A 17,220-nucleotide genomic window follows, 5' to 3' on the forward strand; every position below is an offset into this window, starting at 1 on the left:
TAATTTCAACACATCTGCACATGTTGAACATGTAGAGGAAGGAATGCATCATGGGAAACACTGATTGTCTTGTCCAAACTTGACACTGTCTCGCTTTTGTATATGAAAAAGGATGCGGAGGTGTCAGATTGCCCCAAAATGTTGCCAGAAAACGCTTATTGACACCCAAACCTGCTCTCGACTGTGGAGATAATCATCCTCATGGTCTGATATGCTTCTAAAATATCTCCTGATGATACATGATTGTCTTTACGGGGGTCTGTTCGCCACTTATTGTCTTTATTCACTCCCTAAATGTCATTTTGTTGCACCAGTGGTTTCCCTCTGTCCCTGCTGGTCTTTTCTTTTTTTGATCTCCGTGAAGCAGAGGAAGCTATAAGGACAAAATGTGCAAGAGATGTAAATATGCAAACTCATGGGTAACCATGCATGCATGATTACACACACACACACACACACACACACACACACACAACCACACACTCACCGCCCCCTCTCCATCTGGTGAGCTGAGAGTCAGGGAGGGAAGGAAGGGACGGAAATACGCGAAAAAAGAAGAAGATCTGAAGTGAGCGTGGAAGATAAAAGTCCAGGAAACGAACCATTTGTGGTTTTCTCTCTTAAATCAAAATGGCCCTTGCACGTTTGAGTCAGAGGCCGAGACAATCAACACCCCGCCGTAGTTAATAATTCAACGCTTTAAGATATTTTTAAGCCTCCAATCAGCACTCAGCGGACAAATGGGGTTGTGTTTGATTAAGATGTTTGCATGTTGCAGCAAGAACGCTCATTTCCACTGCTGTCAGGTTGATATCCCCATCGGAGTAAAGAAGGCAAACACACACACGGAGGAGGAGGAGGCTGCTTTCAAACATCGCTGCTTCAACATGCGTGTGGAAAAAACAGCTTCACTTAAATTTGGTTGGCGCGATTCGGCCAATCGCAGCTCCTTACCTGCTAAACAGCCACGTGCCTGGCTTCATTTAAGAGGGGGAAACTCTTTGTTTGCCACTGAGGGCGCCGATTGGCCCGAGTGCAATGTGTCTAAATCCAATGAGGGAACAAAGCAAGGTGAGACCTCGAATCCCTGAGACATGGAGGTGGGTGTGGTGTGTTTATTGGAGATGAGGGAGAGGGTGAGGAGGAGGGAGGGGGTGCTGTTTCCACCGTTCACCCCATTTTCTAATAATAAACACATCCTCAAACAATGGGACGCCATCTGTCCTGAATCCTCTTAAATAAGGTTTTAATTCGGGCCCACGTGTCCCCGTTTCAGACAAAGCTCAGCCCACACAGCAGTCCAGGAATCCCCCCTCCCTTCACACACACACACACACACACACACACTGCAGACAGAGGTGACCCCACCAGACGCCAATGTTTTCCTCCAGTGCAGCTAACATGACATATATGACATTAAGTGCGCCCGTTTACCCCCCGAGGGCTGAAATTCACACCCGTACTGCACCATATGCCGGAGAATCAAAGAGGGTCTCCCATCAACACCCCGACTTCATGACACTTGAATGGCTCTCTGATATTGAGCCACGAGGAAACACGATCCGCTGCATAAATGAATGCTTTAGAGTCTGCGTCTATGAAACGTTACTGCAAACACGCTGAATGCAGGAGCCAGATGTGAACGTACAACCATATTATGTTTTATCCGGTTATCATCACGTGTTATGGGATGCTGATGTTATTAAAACCTGAGGCCTACATTTATATATCTATCTGTTTGAATGACTCAAAGGTTGAACATTTAGGAAGTGGTTGATAAAGGGTTATTTTTTCGACCAAACCGTAAGTTGGTGGTTGTTGAAACAGCAGAAACACAAACCAAGATGACTTTGGAAAGTTCTATTTTGTTCTGCTGAGTTTGAGTGAAGCGTGTTTTTATTACCAGTTATAAAATCACTGTTTTTGTAAATGGAGTTTGGTGGATTCAGCGTGAGCAACATGGTGGTTGTCTCCTGTCAAACAAAGAAGGATTTTAGTCTTTAACTAACTTTGATGGTCGCAGTTGCCCCGAAGCATCACATTACAGCCATTGGAGCCAATCTTTTAGTCAGTTACACACCAAAATATGTAAATCATAGAAGTCCAGGTTGAAAATACACAAATTCCTATTTTTTTTTCTCATTTAGTCTGTAAAATGTGAATAAAAGGCCCATAACGTCCAAGATCATATTTCAGACTTAAAGACTGAAGTCAATCAGCAGATCCCAGCCCGGTCGCCCGGATATGTTAGCAGTTAACATTTATGTTGGAGGATATACAGACATTTTTGTGTTGACCAAAACAGGTGAGCTGTTTTAATCTAAACCACAATGTTTTCCTAACCTTAACCAAGTGGCTGTTGTGCCCAAAGCAAAGCAAAGCGTAAGCACAGCATTGTGACGAGAGAGAAGTAGAAAATGGAGCCAATAACAAACATAAGTAGCAAAGAAACGATTAGTTTGAACTTATCTGTGGTTTTATAAACATAAATGTTGATTTGTATTTAAGTGTATGAATGTTATTGCAGGGCTGGTGATGTTATCTGGTTGCATGATTGACCTTTAAAGCAAACAACATCCTGTTTCAGATCAGGAATCAGACATGAGATAAATGTAGAACCAGAAACGGATGCAAGGAAATGTTCTCATGAAAAACGACACGAGGAAAAGTTTTTACATTTTCCTTTTCAGATATATATAGTCTGTTTTGTTCATAGCTTTTGTTAATAAAAAGTAACAATCCTACTTTATAGCCTTGTGAAATCTAAATCAACTCGTCCACTTAAGTCCTGTAGCTTGTGGAAGAGAAGCCTTTACACTGAGATTCGTTCCTTGTAGACAAAGAAGAACAAGGCAGGTGTAAATGACATAATTCCTTCTTACAGTTAAAACCATGTGCAGCACGAAAAAGCCCTCCTTTGTAGTGGAAATGAACACACATACACACAAAAAAAACACACACAAACTCTGTGAACTGTCAGTCATTAGGCTCCAAGGGTGAGTTTCAAGTCCCTTTTTTTCCTCCCAGAACCCCCATAATCCCTCGCTGGGTCACACAGATTAAAGCCTTGTCCAGAAGATGAGATACAGTGCACGCTAGCACTCCTCACCACACACAAACACACACACACGCACACATAATGTTCAGCGCTCGGACCGCGGCCCAAATCTCCAACTACGGTGACGTTCCAGAAAATCGGAAATCTCATAGTTCCTCAACGAAACGTCTCTCCAAGTTTGAATTCCAAGTAGGACTCAGTTACATCACAGCTGAGCTGACATTATCTGTGTGTGGAGAGACAGGACAGCAGATACCTGAACGTTTGACTAACAAATGATTAGTGGGAGATGCGGTGCCATATGAGCCAGAGGTCAGGAGAGAAGACACTTGATGCACATGTAGTAGCTTGGTGGCGCACGAAACGGAAAAAACTCGACTTTCCGGGTGTAAAAAGTAGCTGGATCTTCTGTATTCTGGTGCAAACTAGAGACATCCGCCGTCAAAGCAGCACTTCCTGTTCAACCTGCGGCTAACATGAACAGAGATCATGCAGGCTGTGAAGCACGCTACAGTTATTATCAGATTTACTGGACAAACAACTGTTTGCTCCCGATGATTACACTCAATTAAAAGTTGTCAGAATTGAAAATCCACACAATAGTTGTTGAGACAAGCAACTCAAAATCGCAGATGTCAACCTCATGCTGTCACTGGCGTTGAAGTCTCTGGGAAACGTTGCCTGGGAACCATGAACGTCTCCTCCAAAAGATTTGACACCCATCCAATAATCATACGGTCGAGCCAGACTGAAAGCCAAATTAAAAGAATCGGCATTGTTTCCCATTTGACGTATGGATAGAAAGCTTTGTGAGAGATGATTTGTTCAGCTCCTCATAGCAACGGCATGAACACTGTGTGTTTGGGGGTGGGAGAGAGGATTCACATATAATCCCCTTTGGCCATAGGAGAATTGAGATAATAAAACAAGGTTTAGAGAAGACAAAGGACGGAGACCGAAGATAAATCCATGTACACAGCCTGTAGTTTGAACCTTAAACCGTGTGGTTGTTTTGTCTGAGCATTCGTGTAAATATCAGTCACATTTTTGAAAGCCTTGTGTTCAGAGTCGAACCCTGTGGCCTCGCTGAATCGTGTATCATCTTGAGCAGTTTTGACCAAATTGCCGGGCCTCAGAAGGATGTCACAGAGCAACTTTCTTATCCACCTCCACAACTCTTGGCGTCCATTAAAGGGAAAGCCACGAGTGTCTGTCGAATGCCCGTCTCCCCTCATTACAGCGAGAAAGAGAAGAGAAAGTGGAGCCCAAATGGGGTCGTCCCGGAGTAATGAGGACGTCGCGGCTCCTTCTTGTCATCAGCTGTGGAGTTAATGGGAGAGGAGTGGAGGACACAGCAGTCCCTGCACACCCTCTAAAGACAGTCCTCCCTTGCTTCACATTGATTTCAAACTTCGGTTCATCAGACTTCCACAACAAGCCGACACTCTCACGGTCACATCGTCAACAGCAGAGTGATACTGACTCTGCTGTTGCCAAGGAGACGCATAACACTGCCGCTGCGGCTTCACTGATTCAGATCTCTTTCAGCGATGCTATCAGTTCCCAGAAAACTTCTCATATGGTCTCGTAACAGCTTGAATCCGCCGAGAGCCAGAAACCAAAACCAAATTTAAAAATGCAGCCACGAGAAAGAGAAGCATCGATACAATGAGCTCCCACTCCCACGACCGGCTCAGCTGAAGGCTAGAGTTGTTGACATGCAGCCAATGTGTTTAGAGCTTCCTGCGCTGCTGCCTGAAAGCATCACAAAGAGAATCATCTCGTGGACAGTTAAAGTGCTGGGGTGTGAATTAGTAAGTAAGTTGTCCCCTGTGAGGAGGCGCAATCAGCAACAAGATGCACCATGTCTTGAGGGTTTATAAAATTGAGCCTGCTTGTGCAGCAGTGGGCTACGAAGCACTATTTTTAACCATTTGTCAGTTCCACCACCTTGGTCCAGACTGAAATAACTCAACAACTATTGGTTGGATTGCAATGAGATTTTCTACAGACGTGAATGGTCCCCAGAGGATGAACCCTGCTGACGTTGGTGATCATCTGACTTTTCCTGCAGTGCCATCATGAGGTTACCATTTGTGGTTTTGAGCTAAATGTATCAACTATTGGATGGATTGCCATCACATTTGGTATGCACATTCATTTTCCCCTGAAGATGAACCCTGTTGAATTTGGTAATCCTCTGACCTTTCCTGTACTGCCATCATCAGGCCTAAACATCAGGCTAAAAAGTATTTGGCTAAGAACACTGCCTCATGGTATCTCAGATAATGAGAATAAATATAAGGCAGGAGTTACTGGAGAAAGATGGCTGACTGAGTTTAAATCTCAGACCTGGCCAACCCAAAGCATCTCTATTTGACGACCTGGGGATGAGCCTCGACGATCAACTATATTTCTTCAGAATCATTTACTGCACCTTTTACTTAAAACAAAAGTATTCATCTGATCAATGAAGGAACAAATGGAGGTGAAAGCTCAAAGAAGAGACACAGCGCTGAAAAGCACTACTGTTGTTTACAAGCTAATTATTGTCTCCTCCTTTGTCTCCTGTGTGATGCTCATCCTCTCTACGGGCGTCAAAGTGACCTTTTAACCGTCTTCCTGACACGCTGCTAAAGACCATTATGCATCTTTCATGTCGAGCACTGAGGCTGACTATCAGGCTTTGAGCTCTGATCACAGAGGTTGACCTCATCGTGACCTACTGTTGTCTCAAGCCTTGGGAAATCTCTGCTGTCTGCTGAGAACTATGGTGTCTGTTGCTAATACACAGTTCAAGGATGAAGAGGAGGAGATGCGTGAAAGTCGTGGTTATAGAGAAGTAAAATTGCGATGCTTTGGGATGGCAGCAGACAACCCCCAATTCCAAAGGGTCAGTGTTTGGCAAGGTGTGAATGAGACTCAAAAATCGTACAAATTGGACCTTTAAGCCCAAGAAATGTTTGAAACAATGGGTCAGACATAGGTGGCCAGTAACAGGATTCTTATTTATAGCCAACTTCTGTGGTTATGTTGGCTGAAATGGTTTCATCAGCTGTAGCTAGCTTCTATAAGCTAATGCTAATACTGAAACTGTGCGAGTTAGTTGAAATTGCCATCTCCAGCTGCTGTGTCATTAGCTTAGTTAGCTAATATCAAGTCGCTTGCCTCTCAATGAAATGCACTGTTGCTACTTTCGGTAGTAAGCTAGTTAGCCAGGCATGCTAACATTTGCTGCTTAGTGCAGATAAAAATGCTGTTAAATAATACTTTTTCTCTTGTGTCTTTGGTAAAGTCTTAAATGTCTCTAGTCTTTTATGTGTAGCTATGCTAATGTTAAGCTTATGACAAATGAATGCATTTCTTCCATCCACTACACATCTGTTATGCGGTTATAAGAAGTTGGCTCAACAAGATAAACAGTCGGTTGAACTAATTCTACAGTCTCGCGCCATTAAACCACAGTAGAAGAGTGAGCAACAAGATGACATCATTATAGATCGCTGCCAAATGTAGAAAACAACGTAGAAAACAAAATGGAGCGCTTGTTCGCGTTCTGTTCCTCACCGCTTTTCACAAATCTGATGTCATCTTCTGCCTACATTTTTTGTATATCCTGCTTTTCCTCGCACAAACTGAGAATGCAGGTGGATGGAAGACCGCCTGGTATTAGAAACTGTCTGTATGTCCATAAAGGCTCTTTCAAACGCAACTGAAAGCAAGAAAAGTGAGTAGCCTTGAAACACAAAAGCAGAAAATACTTTCTTTATGTGGCTGAACGTCTCCTCTGTACATTTCAGTTATTGGAATTATATTAACTTTCTCTTGTAGCTTCAGTCTTCAGGCGTCTGTTTGATGACAGCGTCCCCCGCGCCCCGCATGGTTTTTATCTTTTTGGCTATTGATTTATCTGCCTCCATTAGTTAAATAGACTTGTGTTATCAGTAATGCTGCAAACAGGCCATCACTTCAGCAAACATGAACGCACAAAGACTCTGGTGAACTCAGACACACACACACCCACACACACACAAACACACACAAGCGGAGTGTCTCAGCGACGGCTTTATCAGGCTCCCGCTGTTGCTTTAGTCTAATCCTTGACATTTTAATGGGCTTCTGGCTTCCTCTAAAAGGGAAACCTTTGGCAGGGAGAGCGAGGTGGAGGCTCGGCACCTTGCACCATCTCCCCTCTCACCTGAGAAGTTCTTCTGATTTCTCTGCGGTGATGTGACTTTGTAGAAGTGTGTATGTTTGTGCGTCAGTGTACGTTCTTTGGTGTATATGTGCATGTGTGTGTGTCGAGATCCGGGCCCTTAATCTGTGGTGGTGATGATGACCCAGTTTCACCCCCCCCACCCCCCCATCCCTCCACCTCCTACCCCGCCCTCAGCCGCCGGTCGCCAAGGAGACGCTTCCCTCTCATCTCTGAACGCAACCGTCGGATGCTGACAACGTCTCGAAACGCACACTCGATCTAAAGCTTTCAGCGTGACGCTTGATGATAAAGTCGGCTTTAAAGGAACGTTCCACACAAATGCAAGCGTGTCCGTGTTTTTCCTGCGACCGACAGGTGAGACGGAGAGCAGACACACGGCCAACTTTAATGCAAATCCATGCAAACTAATCCCATCGTGCGTCGTCATCATCTGCACTGGCCGGAACACCTGCACCTCTGTGTGCGCTGAATTTGCATGCGATTGCAAAGTTTCGCTTTAATGCGCGGTGGTTTCGTTGAACAATCAAGCACAACAAGACGAGGAAGTTTCTATGTAGGCCTCTATTTTCTCTCATACACACACACACACACACACACACACACCTGACCATCTACTGGACCTATGTACAGAAATAAAAATCAAAGTGAGAGAGCATATCAGATATATCTTGCCGTATTTACAAGATCTGACTCCTGTCAGTACGGATGGCTTAACCTACACACACCTCCGATCCAAACACACAAACACACACACACACACGCCTGCACACCCATCCCCCCACCGCCCCCTCTGCCAGCAATTTATCCGACGAGCCGCTAATCCCGCTGGCCCAGATTTGGTCCACAGTCTGCTCCACATGATGTTGGTGTTGTCATCGTCATCCCAACAACTGCGCACACACCCCAATCCCAAACACACACACACACACACACACACATATACATACACCCCCACCCCGTCCTCGTCCACGCCTGCCTTACTGCATCACGTGACCTCTTGAGGAGTCATGTGACTCAGGAGCGGTCGCACCTGTGACCTACTGTACTGAACCGCAGCACACGCCAGCAGCGGCGTGGGATAAGAGTCGCTTCCGTGCACAGCATCCGAGGCGCACCGTGAGTCACACACACTGTGGAGGAAAATGCAAAGCAGGGTGGGCTCATCATCTTCATCATCATCATCACTCCACGGGTGGGAGATCAGCAGGGGGAGGTGTGGGAGAGCGGCAATCCCCTGCTGTCTGTGGGTCATGTGTGTGTTTGTGTGTGTGTGTGTATATATATTTATGCTCTGCTTATTTTTTGTCCGCGTGGGCTCCGATGTGTGACTGTTCGTATTCGAGATGACGCCCGCCTCGGAGGTCTGTGCATCGCCGCGTCGCCATGGCAACAGGTCCTCTCGACGACGACTGATTCTGACACATCGGTGTAGCCGTTAGGGCTGAGCCTTAAAATGCTCACATGCAGGACGAGGAAAAGACGAGCAGGCCCGTGCCGAAATGCAAAAGGGTGTGTTGAGCGCGGAGTATATTCCCGGACAACAGGTTGTAGGTTTCTGTGTTACTACTATGCTTTGGTACCGGATCCTCTGCAGCCTGGGAGGAAACCAAGACTGTAAAATTAAATTTGTCAAGCCAACGATTATAATGGCAATGTTTTAAAAGAGCTATATTAAGGAATTGTAACTTTAAAATATTCAAAACCTAAATTATCAACAGAATGTGAAGAAATAAAAGCTGATCGTGAATTTTCTTTCAATTGACTAATCAATTAATCAACCATCTTTTTTGCAGCGTTAGTAAAAAAACGTTGCTTTAGAACTCTTGGTCGCTAACAGAGGGTTTGCTGGCTTTGCGAGCTATTTTTCTGTTCGATAAGTCTTTATTGAATAAAAAGGTGCACAGTCCTGAGAACAGAAAGCCAAGAAGGTGCAGCCAGCATAATTCGGTAAAACTAGGATGCTAACAACCAAAGCTACCAACTAGCAGTAGCCTGTTTCCAGCTAGTTAGCTCGACAGCTACAGTGGTTCAGTAACTGGTTCCTGGGTACACTTTAGCCTTCTTGTTTCTGCCTCTCTTCCTGTCTTATCACTACCTTTTTATTCTGTCTTGCCATGTTGTTTTTCTTTTTTTCCTGCTGTTGGCTGATTAGCATTAGCGACACTCACCCATATCCATCCAGTGACACATGTAGCGCTGCTTCCCTCTGTTTCTTTCTCAGGCACTCAGTCAGAATCATAATACTTCAAGGCAGCCGACTCCAAAGTCGCCAAACGTCAGTCTTAATTTGACTCCCGGGGTGTGAAGTCGACAGTTACGTGAGTGCTGATAGAAGTTGACAACTATCTCTTAATTTTACACTTCAAGGTAGCTTCAGTCAGCTCACTGCTCCGGAGTCAAGTCAACACTCATAAGAACGCTTGTCAGCTCCTGATAATTAAAACTGAAAACACTGATGGCGATCTGGTGCGCGAATTCCAATTACAACATTACATAACAGAGACACACCACACCTGTATCCATGTTGAAGTGTTTCATTTGTGCAGATTTCATAGCATAAGAAGTGAAATGTGAGATTTAATGAGGCGCTATCTGTGCGAAATTTGGGGAATCTGAATAAGTCTGAATACTGTTTTTTTATTCGGCTATCCCCCGACTATTATTATGGTGCTACTGATGCAGTTTAACTGTTGGCATGTCGCTCTCCTAATCAGGTCAGTGGATCGTTCCACTTTCTCCTTTTCTTTTTTTTCCAACTGAGTGATCATTTATTCCTTCAGAATGAAACGGTCCTTTAAAAATCTGCAGCCCTTTGAAGCCTGTCTGTTCGACGGCACAACATCCAGTATCCATTCTGCGGATCAGCGCGCGGCGAATCCACAGGAGAGGATGCGAGAGGAGGATATGAGTTTCCTACATGCAGTCGAGCGGAGACGAGCCGCAGCAAAAAAAAAAAGAAAAAAAGAAAAAAGGGAGCACAAAGAGCGAATTCACGGAGGAGGACGAACGGAGGGGTGGGGGGGTGTAGGAAGAGAAGAGTGGAGGGAGAGAAGAGTGGAAAGAATAATGATGAAGACAATGAGCGGGGAGATGATGAGAGGAGCAGATGAAAGAGGGGATGATGACGATGCTGACGATGATGAGACTAAAGCAGCAGTTTTGGGCGAAACGAGGGGAGCTGAAAGAGGAGAAGTTTACGACGGCTCCCTGCTGAAAAGCTGCTCCGGTTCCCCCATCGCAGTAAATCATGTCACTTGGCTACATCCTGTCTGTTCCCAACTTCTCACCGGCCTGAAGGCGATAAACAGGCCTGTGCCTTATTGGAAACAGATGCTATGAATGGGAGGGAGGTAGACAAAGAAAGAGAGAGAGGGAGGGAGGTAATGGATGAAGATAAATGCTTGAAGAAGTTAGTGGCTTTGGATCCTAATGGGATCAGTCCGAGGGGGCTACTGGTTTCATGTCAGGCTCCAGTGAAAACAACATCCTGGTCTGATTACTTCCTCCGAAGCAAATCAGAAACAAGTGGGCGATCCGATCTACAGTCTGTTTAACGTGATCGCAACCGCGGTAGAAAAGTTTGATATTTGGCGCTTTTACAGTAAAAGAAGATGTGAGTCCTCCGGCTCACGTCCTTGGAATCTGCTTCACCTCCGTTCGCTGTTTACGACAAACAAGAAGAACACGCGCGTGACGACCCGGTGTTATCAGTGTCAACATCGATCACTGCACTTATGTATTAATTACACATAAAAGCCTGTGTTGGTTTTTGGGATCCACCACGGTTCATTCTTCCAAAACCACATTAAGGAACTTTCCATTTCATCCTCATTCCAACAATGTAACCTGATACCCGAATAAACGCTCATAAAGTGTATAGAAAATGTGAAAAACCCTCAACTTCCTGCAACATGCATCCGCACTGCGGAACAACAGCGATCGTCTCCTGTGTTTCAACCTTGTCCACCCTGTTTAATCCACGGCGAGGGAGCCGATCACTCCCTCCTAATCCAATCAACATCAACTCTCACACGAGGAGCTGACATGGGGAGGATGAGTGTTTACGTCAAACTGCAGTCAGGTAAGATCACATTTCACCTTGGAGCAGGAGATGCTGGCCTAAACATGACTGGAGTGTCACTACAAGGCTGAGGTGTTGTTACAATTCAGTTAAAACTGACATTAACACACGCATTTCAGTTTGGAAAATTGAATTGATTGCATATTTATTATTTCATTTTTGAAGAAGGGGCACCAGTGCAACCAGGTAAAAGTTAAATGGTCATATCACTGCTGTATTAACGTATATGTTGCCTTTTATTGCTGCAGATGTTTAACATTGAGCTAATTTCAGCTACTTCATGCACTGTCGCTAATTTATCTACAGCAGTGCATCATAAGAAGAAGACCGCTGTAGCGTAGCTGCTTTGTACCAACGTGTCTGAAAAGTTTCCTGAGCTTTGCTGCGATGAAGCGTTTTCCAACTAATGTAAGACGGATTATGAGCAGTTGATTTAGCTTAAAGGTGCAATATGTAAGAATTTCTATTTCTAAAATCTAATTTATGCTCAAAGCAATAGAGGGCAGCATATCACCAGAGTAACCGCTAACTAAAGCTAGCTGTAGCTGCCCTTAGCTAGTTAGCTGCAGCTAGCAGTCTGAACTGGAACCTCAGTGAGCAGCTGACTTTCAGTGTTAGCTTAAAGTTTTTAGTGTTTAAGTGTCACGGGAGCTTTGCTACGGGCAAGCATGTGGTTAGCTAGTTAGCGTGCTTACTCCATGAGCTTTATGTCATTCTGTTTATTGAACTGTAATCTCAAAAGTGGCGAGTAACTAAAGCAGTAGTGGAGTAAAAAGTACAATGTCTGCGTTGTAACAGAGTAAACGTGGCCGATAGAGTTGCACAAAATTAAGTAAAAAGTATTAGCACCAAGAATTTGTACTTAGTTTACATTCCTACTGATTTATGAGTCTTAGTAACACACACACACACACACACACACAAACAAACAAAATGGATTTTTCTGCTGCTGACACAGTTTACAGAGTATTAAAAGCAGCCAACAGCACAAAGGGCTTCTCACACACACACACACACACACACACACACACACACACACACACGCACGCACACACGCACGCACACACTCACGCACACACACACACGCTGGCACACTCATTTTGAATGGCGCAATGTAAAACTGAGCCCTGATGTCCAAAAGCAAATCATAAAGCTGCTGAATTGATCCAGAGCGAGACGGTGAAGCTGGGGGTTCCACTTTCCCCGTCTGAGCATTTTAAACTGATTAGCAGACGAGTAATTTAGAGTCAACGACACCACACCACCCGCAGCACGAGCAGAGGACAGAGAGCCTGCAGCTGCCGGAGGAATGCATCCAGATATCAAGAGACCAACAGAGAGAATCAGGAGGTGACCTGGTTTTCTTGTGCCAGTGTTGAAATGAAAGTAAAAAACAAACTAACATTAAAAAATGCAGAAAGTGGTCGACTTACCCATTTTATCTTTAGACTGGCCCTGAGACAAATAAAGTGAGTGAGTCCTCTCCCAGCTGAGGCAGTCCACAGGTTGTTAGGAGGGGGGCAGCAGCACACAAACAACTGGACGTCCTGTTTGGGAATCGTGGGTGGAGGGATGGAGGGATGGAGGGATGGAGGGGAGGAGTGACGTCACGACTGCAGCTCGAGATGGATCAGGCTTCAGTAATCCAAACACACTCCAAGTGTCCCGACTGGCTCTCCAAGCCCTCTGGAATGAAAAGGGCAGTATTCAAACATTAGTGCACAAGATACAGAAACATCGTCTGTGTGTTCCACTTTGTCTTCTTTGCACCTGATGTAATTCTTTCATTAGATAAATTGTACTTTTACTGTTATTTGTGGGGAGTCATTCTGTTGTTCTCATACAATACATTTTAGAAATTCTACTGGAAAAAATACCATAGTGGACGTAAAGTCTCCACCACATTCAAATATGTTGACTCGACTGTGACTTGTGTTTCACCTGACTTGTTTGTGTTCATTGTACTTTTTCAGTTTAGTTTTTTCTTTCTGTTGGTCTGCCAAACAAACAAAAAGATGATGTGATGTGGAGGGAGTACTTTCTTCTTGATTATGAAAAATGTAAGAGAATAATAAGCTTTATATGAAGTTATTTGTTCTTTGATTACATTTATTTTACAAGATATTAGTCATTTCTATCAATATATTGTCAAACCTTTTGAAAAAGTTTGTCACATCGCCCCCAAAATATCATTAAACAGTTATAAATCTGTCTTCATTTTTTGTATAAAAAGCAGACACTGCAGGTAAGACTGTATATTAGGGAGATACAGGTGACTTGACTCTGGATTTAAGGATTAATTGTGTTAATTATGGTATTTGAGTGGACCTGCCCAATAAAAAAAATGACTTGAAAATGAGCCACATGTTTCACTGCATTTCATGGAAATATCGTACTTTTAACTGCACTGCATTAATCAGCATCTCTGGTACTTTGTTACTTTTCAGATTAAGATGTTATATATATGTAATGTGATGTGCTGTTATCAATATTAATACTTTTGGCTTGTGACAAGAAAGCAGCATCCAGTCGGAACTTCTTGTCACATTTCAGATAAATTGATCAAACTTTATTTATACAGCACCTTTCAAACAAATCAAAGGCAATTCAATGTTGACTGACACAAATAATGTTGAGATACATTCCAGATGTTTGTGGCCGTTAGCACTTCCACCACAAGAATACACAATACACCATTTTTTAATACAGTGATTGAACTCCCTGGTTATATAAATGGACTGGTAGATTGCCAACTAATTTGATAATTGATTAATCAGTTTGAGTCATTTTTCATAATTCCAGTTTCTTAAATGTGAATATGTTCTGGTTAATTTCCTTCTATTTGACAGTAAACTGAAGATCTTTGGGTTGTGGACAAAACAAAAACATTTGAGGACGTCATCTCGGTCTTCAGGAAACACTGATCCACATTTTTCTTTTTCATTTCATGACATTTTAAAGCCCAAACAACTAGCAACCCTACTGGTAAGTGTCGTGCACAGATTTATATTCCCTGTGTCCTCCACTTCTGTGTGGCATTGAAAGCATCTGTCAAAGTGAATCTTTTATTCTAGCAATCAAGTGTAAAAAAGCTTCATTAAACACAGTGAATGTAGAAATGTGCTGCCCGTAAGCTTAGTCGTAGTTATGTAATCAACAGCCGTTACACAGAGTGGTGATGAAGACGTCACCAATGACAAAGCAGGTTTATACATAGAACTTAAAACACTTTATTAATACAGAATTTCTATTAAAAACACACATCCTACGCATTAAAAATAAATAAATAAAAAAGGATGCAGGGTGGTTTGAGCACCAGATAAAACAGAATAGTCGACGACCCTCCCGAGGAACCACGCAAGCCGCTTTGAACGTGATGAAACGTCAGATGAATCAGAGAGGCACAGTTTAGGAGCAGCAACAACAAATCGCTCTCTGTGTGTGTTGAAAAGTGGAATATCAGAAGCAGCCATGCGGGAAGGCTTCTAAATTTGAACGGAGGAGGATGGAGGGGGGTTGACAGCGTTTTTGTGGTTAAACTAAGTTGACAGGCACAAGAGGAGCTACTGCAGCATGTAACATCAGGAAGCTCGAGGGTAAACAAAAACAGATTAGGTGGAAACATGCAGGCACATGTTGTTTAAATAAGTTTGTACTTCTGACCCTCATTCTTTTTGCGCTTTAAAGGACTACAAAGAAGCATGTAGTCTGCTGGATGGCGGGTAGATGCCTGACTCTGGTTTAAAAAAAAAACTCCAACAATATGTGTGGTATAATATCATAAGTTGTCATGTGGAGCAGCAGCTGACAGGTCAGTGACATTCATGTCTGGCTGAGCAGGAACTTCGCTAATTTATGCAACATTTTTGGTGCTTTAAATAACTTCTAACCCTCAGCTAACCCCGGCCATTAATTCTACAACAGCAGCGTCGACAGCCGCCATCCATTACACGACAAAGCCGCCGTCTCACTCGGAGATCAGAGCAGGGATTTCCTCTAAATCAACAGCTCTGTTACAGTTTCAGCGGGATAACGGGCCAGTACTTGGGCTTTTTGAGGTCACAGTTTCTGTCGAAAGTGAGCTGCATTGCTGTCTCCATGGCTATGATCTTGGGCGCGTCCTTGCCGTACAGCTTCTTCATCTCAGCCCCGCGTCTCTCGCCAGGTCGCTCGCAGGGAGGACCTAAGCTGCTTCGCCAGGAGACGCCGTGCAGGTCCTGGTCGGCCGGCACGTAGCTGTCATGCTGCTCAGCCTCTATCTGCTGCTGCTTCTCTGCAAAGAGAGGAAAACACATTACTTTAAGACAAATAGCAGCCATATCTAACTAAATATGATATCTGATGTAGAAGTTTGGAGACTCCAGTCCTCAACCTGTTGATCTCAGGGCAGTAGTATCATAATCGTTCCCTTACTCAGCTCCTCTCTGTGTTTCTCAGTCTGGGCGAAGTACTGCCGAAGCTCCTCGCTGATCTCCATGTTGCTGACGTCGCATTCGATGTCGCTGTCCGAGCTGCTCTCCTCCTCTCCCCCATCTCCATCCTCTTCATCTTCGTGCTTGTTATCTCCAGCGTGCCAGTCTGCGTAGCGCCGGTGGGTGCTGGGATGCTGCTCCTGGCAGAAGCCGGGGCCGTAGGCAGCCTCCAAGGCCTTTCTGTAGGCACGCCTGTGTCTCTGGTGCCAGGCCATCGCCTGCTGGTAGTGCTGCCAGTAGCGGCTGTACACAGGGCTGGAAAACCAGGACATCACGGTGCTTACATCCTCCTGCTGAAGGGGAAAGAAACAGTTTTAATGTTAAATTTCAACATATTAAGCCTCATAATTGTTTGGTTTTAGATTAATTATGTTTGGAGTATTTTACAACCAGAGGAGACAGATCTTTGTTGACTGACACACTAAACAGACCAACTCTCTTTATTTTCATGACTGAAGAAACAAACTGACCTTAAAGGACAACACAATCTCACACCATCTTACTTTGTTTATATTTGGCGGACCCTGCCACCTTTCTAGCTTTCAAACAGTGTTCTGAGGACCTTATTTTGACCTCTGAAAGACAAATACATATTTCTGAGGTTGTATTATCACCCCCTTAAGATTCTGTTTATTTTCCTCTCCAAGACTACATAGTGCTCCTTCATGGTGTCATTTCCCTGTGCACATAGCTCATGTAGGTCATTTAATGGGTGTCACAAGCAGTCACAAGTTGTCATTTAAGGTTACAGTCGGGGTGTATTACTAAAGCTTCATGCTGAGTATACATTAATGTGTGCTAACTAACACTGATGCTGTGGACAGTGAGACTTACCATGATGGGAGATGCCTGCAGTTCACTGAATCCTCCTGCTAACTATGCTAACCACCCGCAAACGTGCTAAACCTGAAAGATACAGACATGTAAGAATGAATAAAAGTGTAATAATGTGCTTAGGATAACATAAAACATAACTCTGAAACACAACAGTTAAGCTTACTTTGTCAGGAGGGACGACAGGGACAAGTTGACGTCTTAAAAACAAAAATGGATGCACACTCGATGCCCGTCTTCGCACCAAACACCGCCAACAACGACACAATGCTACTAAACACACAGTAAGTCACCTAAAAGCTGTATTTACTCTCATTAAACAACCATTTACCTACGTGGTGTCAACTTGTTTAGCGGCTCACGTTCATACTACTTCCTCCGCCACTCAGAGATGATTTCCCAGCATCCTTTGGGCCACAGCATAGAAAAGCCCAGCTGCGTGGCGCCACCTGGTGGACGCGGTGCAATCATGCATGATAATCAAGTGCAGGACAAGTGCACCTGTGAGCTTTTACGTGTTTAATCAACTGAAAATCCACACGTATAAACATAGCTT

At 44.1% G+C, this 17,220-nt stretch overlaps 1 protein-coding gene across 3 annotated transcripts; it reads right to left on the reverse strand.

The window, feature by feature from the left end:
• Window positions 1-13,894: 13,894 nt before the first annotated feature.
• gemin8 (gem (nuclear organelle) associated protein 8) lies at window positions 13,895-17,147 on the reverse strand. Of its 3 annotated transcripts, none has more exons than XM_030410369.1 (4): window positions 17,000-17,147; window positions 16,665-16,736; window positions 15,772-16,123; window positions 13,895-15,631 (listed from the first exon to the last, which is right to left on the reverse strand). In XM_030410369.1, the coding sequence occupies exons 2-4, from the start codon at window positions 16,665-16,667 to the stop codon at window positions 15,372-15,374; spliced, it is 615 nt and encodes a 204-aa protein (XP_030266229.1). In that variant the 5' UTR covers window positions 16,668-16,736; window positions 17,000-17,147; the 3' UTR covers window positions 13,895-15,371. The 3 variants fall into 3 exon arrangements, with proteins under 3 accessions (XP_030266229.1, XP_030266228.1, XP_030266230.1); XM_030410368.1 differs by having other exon boundaries at window positions 16,996-17,125; XM_030410370.1 differs by lacking the exon at window positions 17,000-17,147 and adding an exon at window positions 16,831-16,989.
• Between the last annotated feature and the right edge of the window lie 73 nt (window positions 17,148-17,220).

The sequence above is a fragment of the Sparus aurata genome, chromosome 24, assembly GCF_900880675.1.
Source record: "Sparus aurata chromosome 24, fSpaAur1.1, whole genome shotgun sequence".
Classification (NCBI taxonomy): domain Eukaryota; kingdom Metazoa; phylum Chordata; class Actinopteri; order Spariformes; family Sparidae; genus Sparus; species Sparus aurata.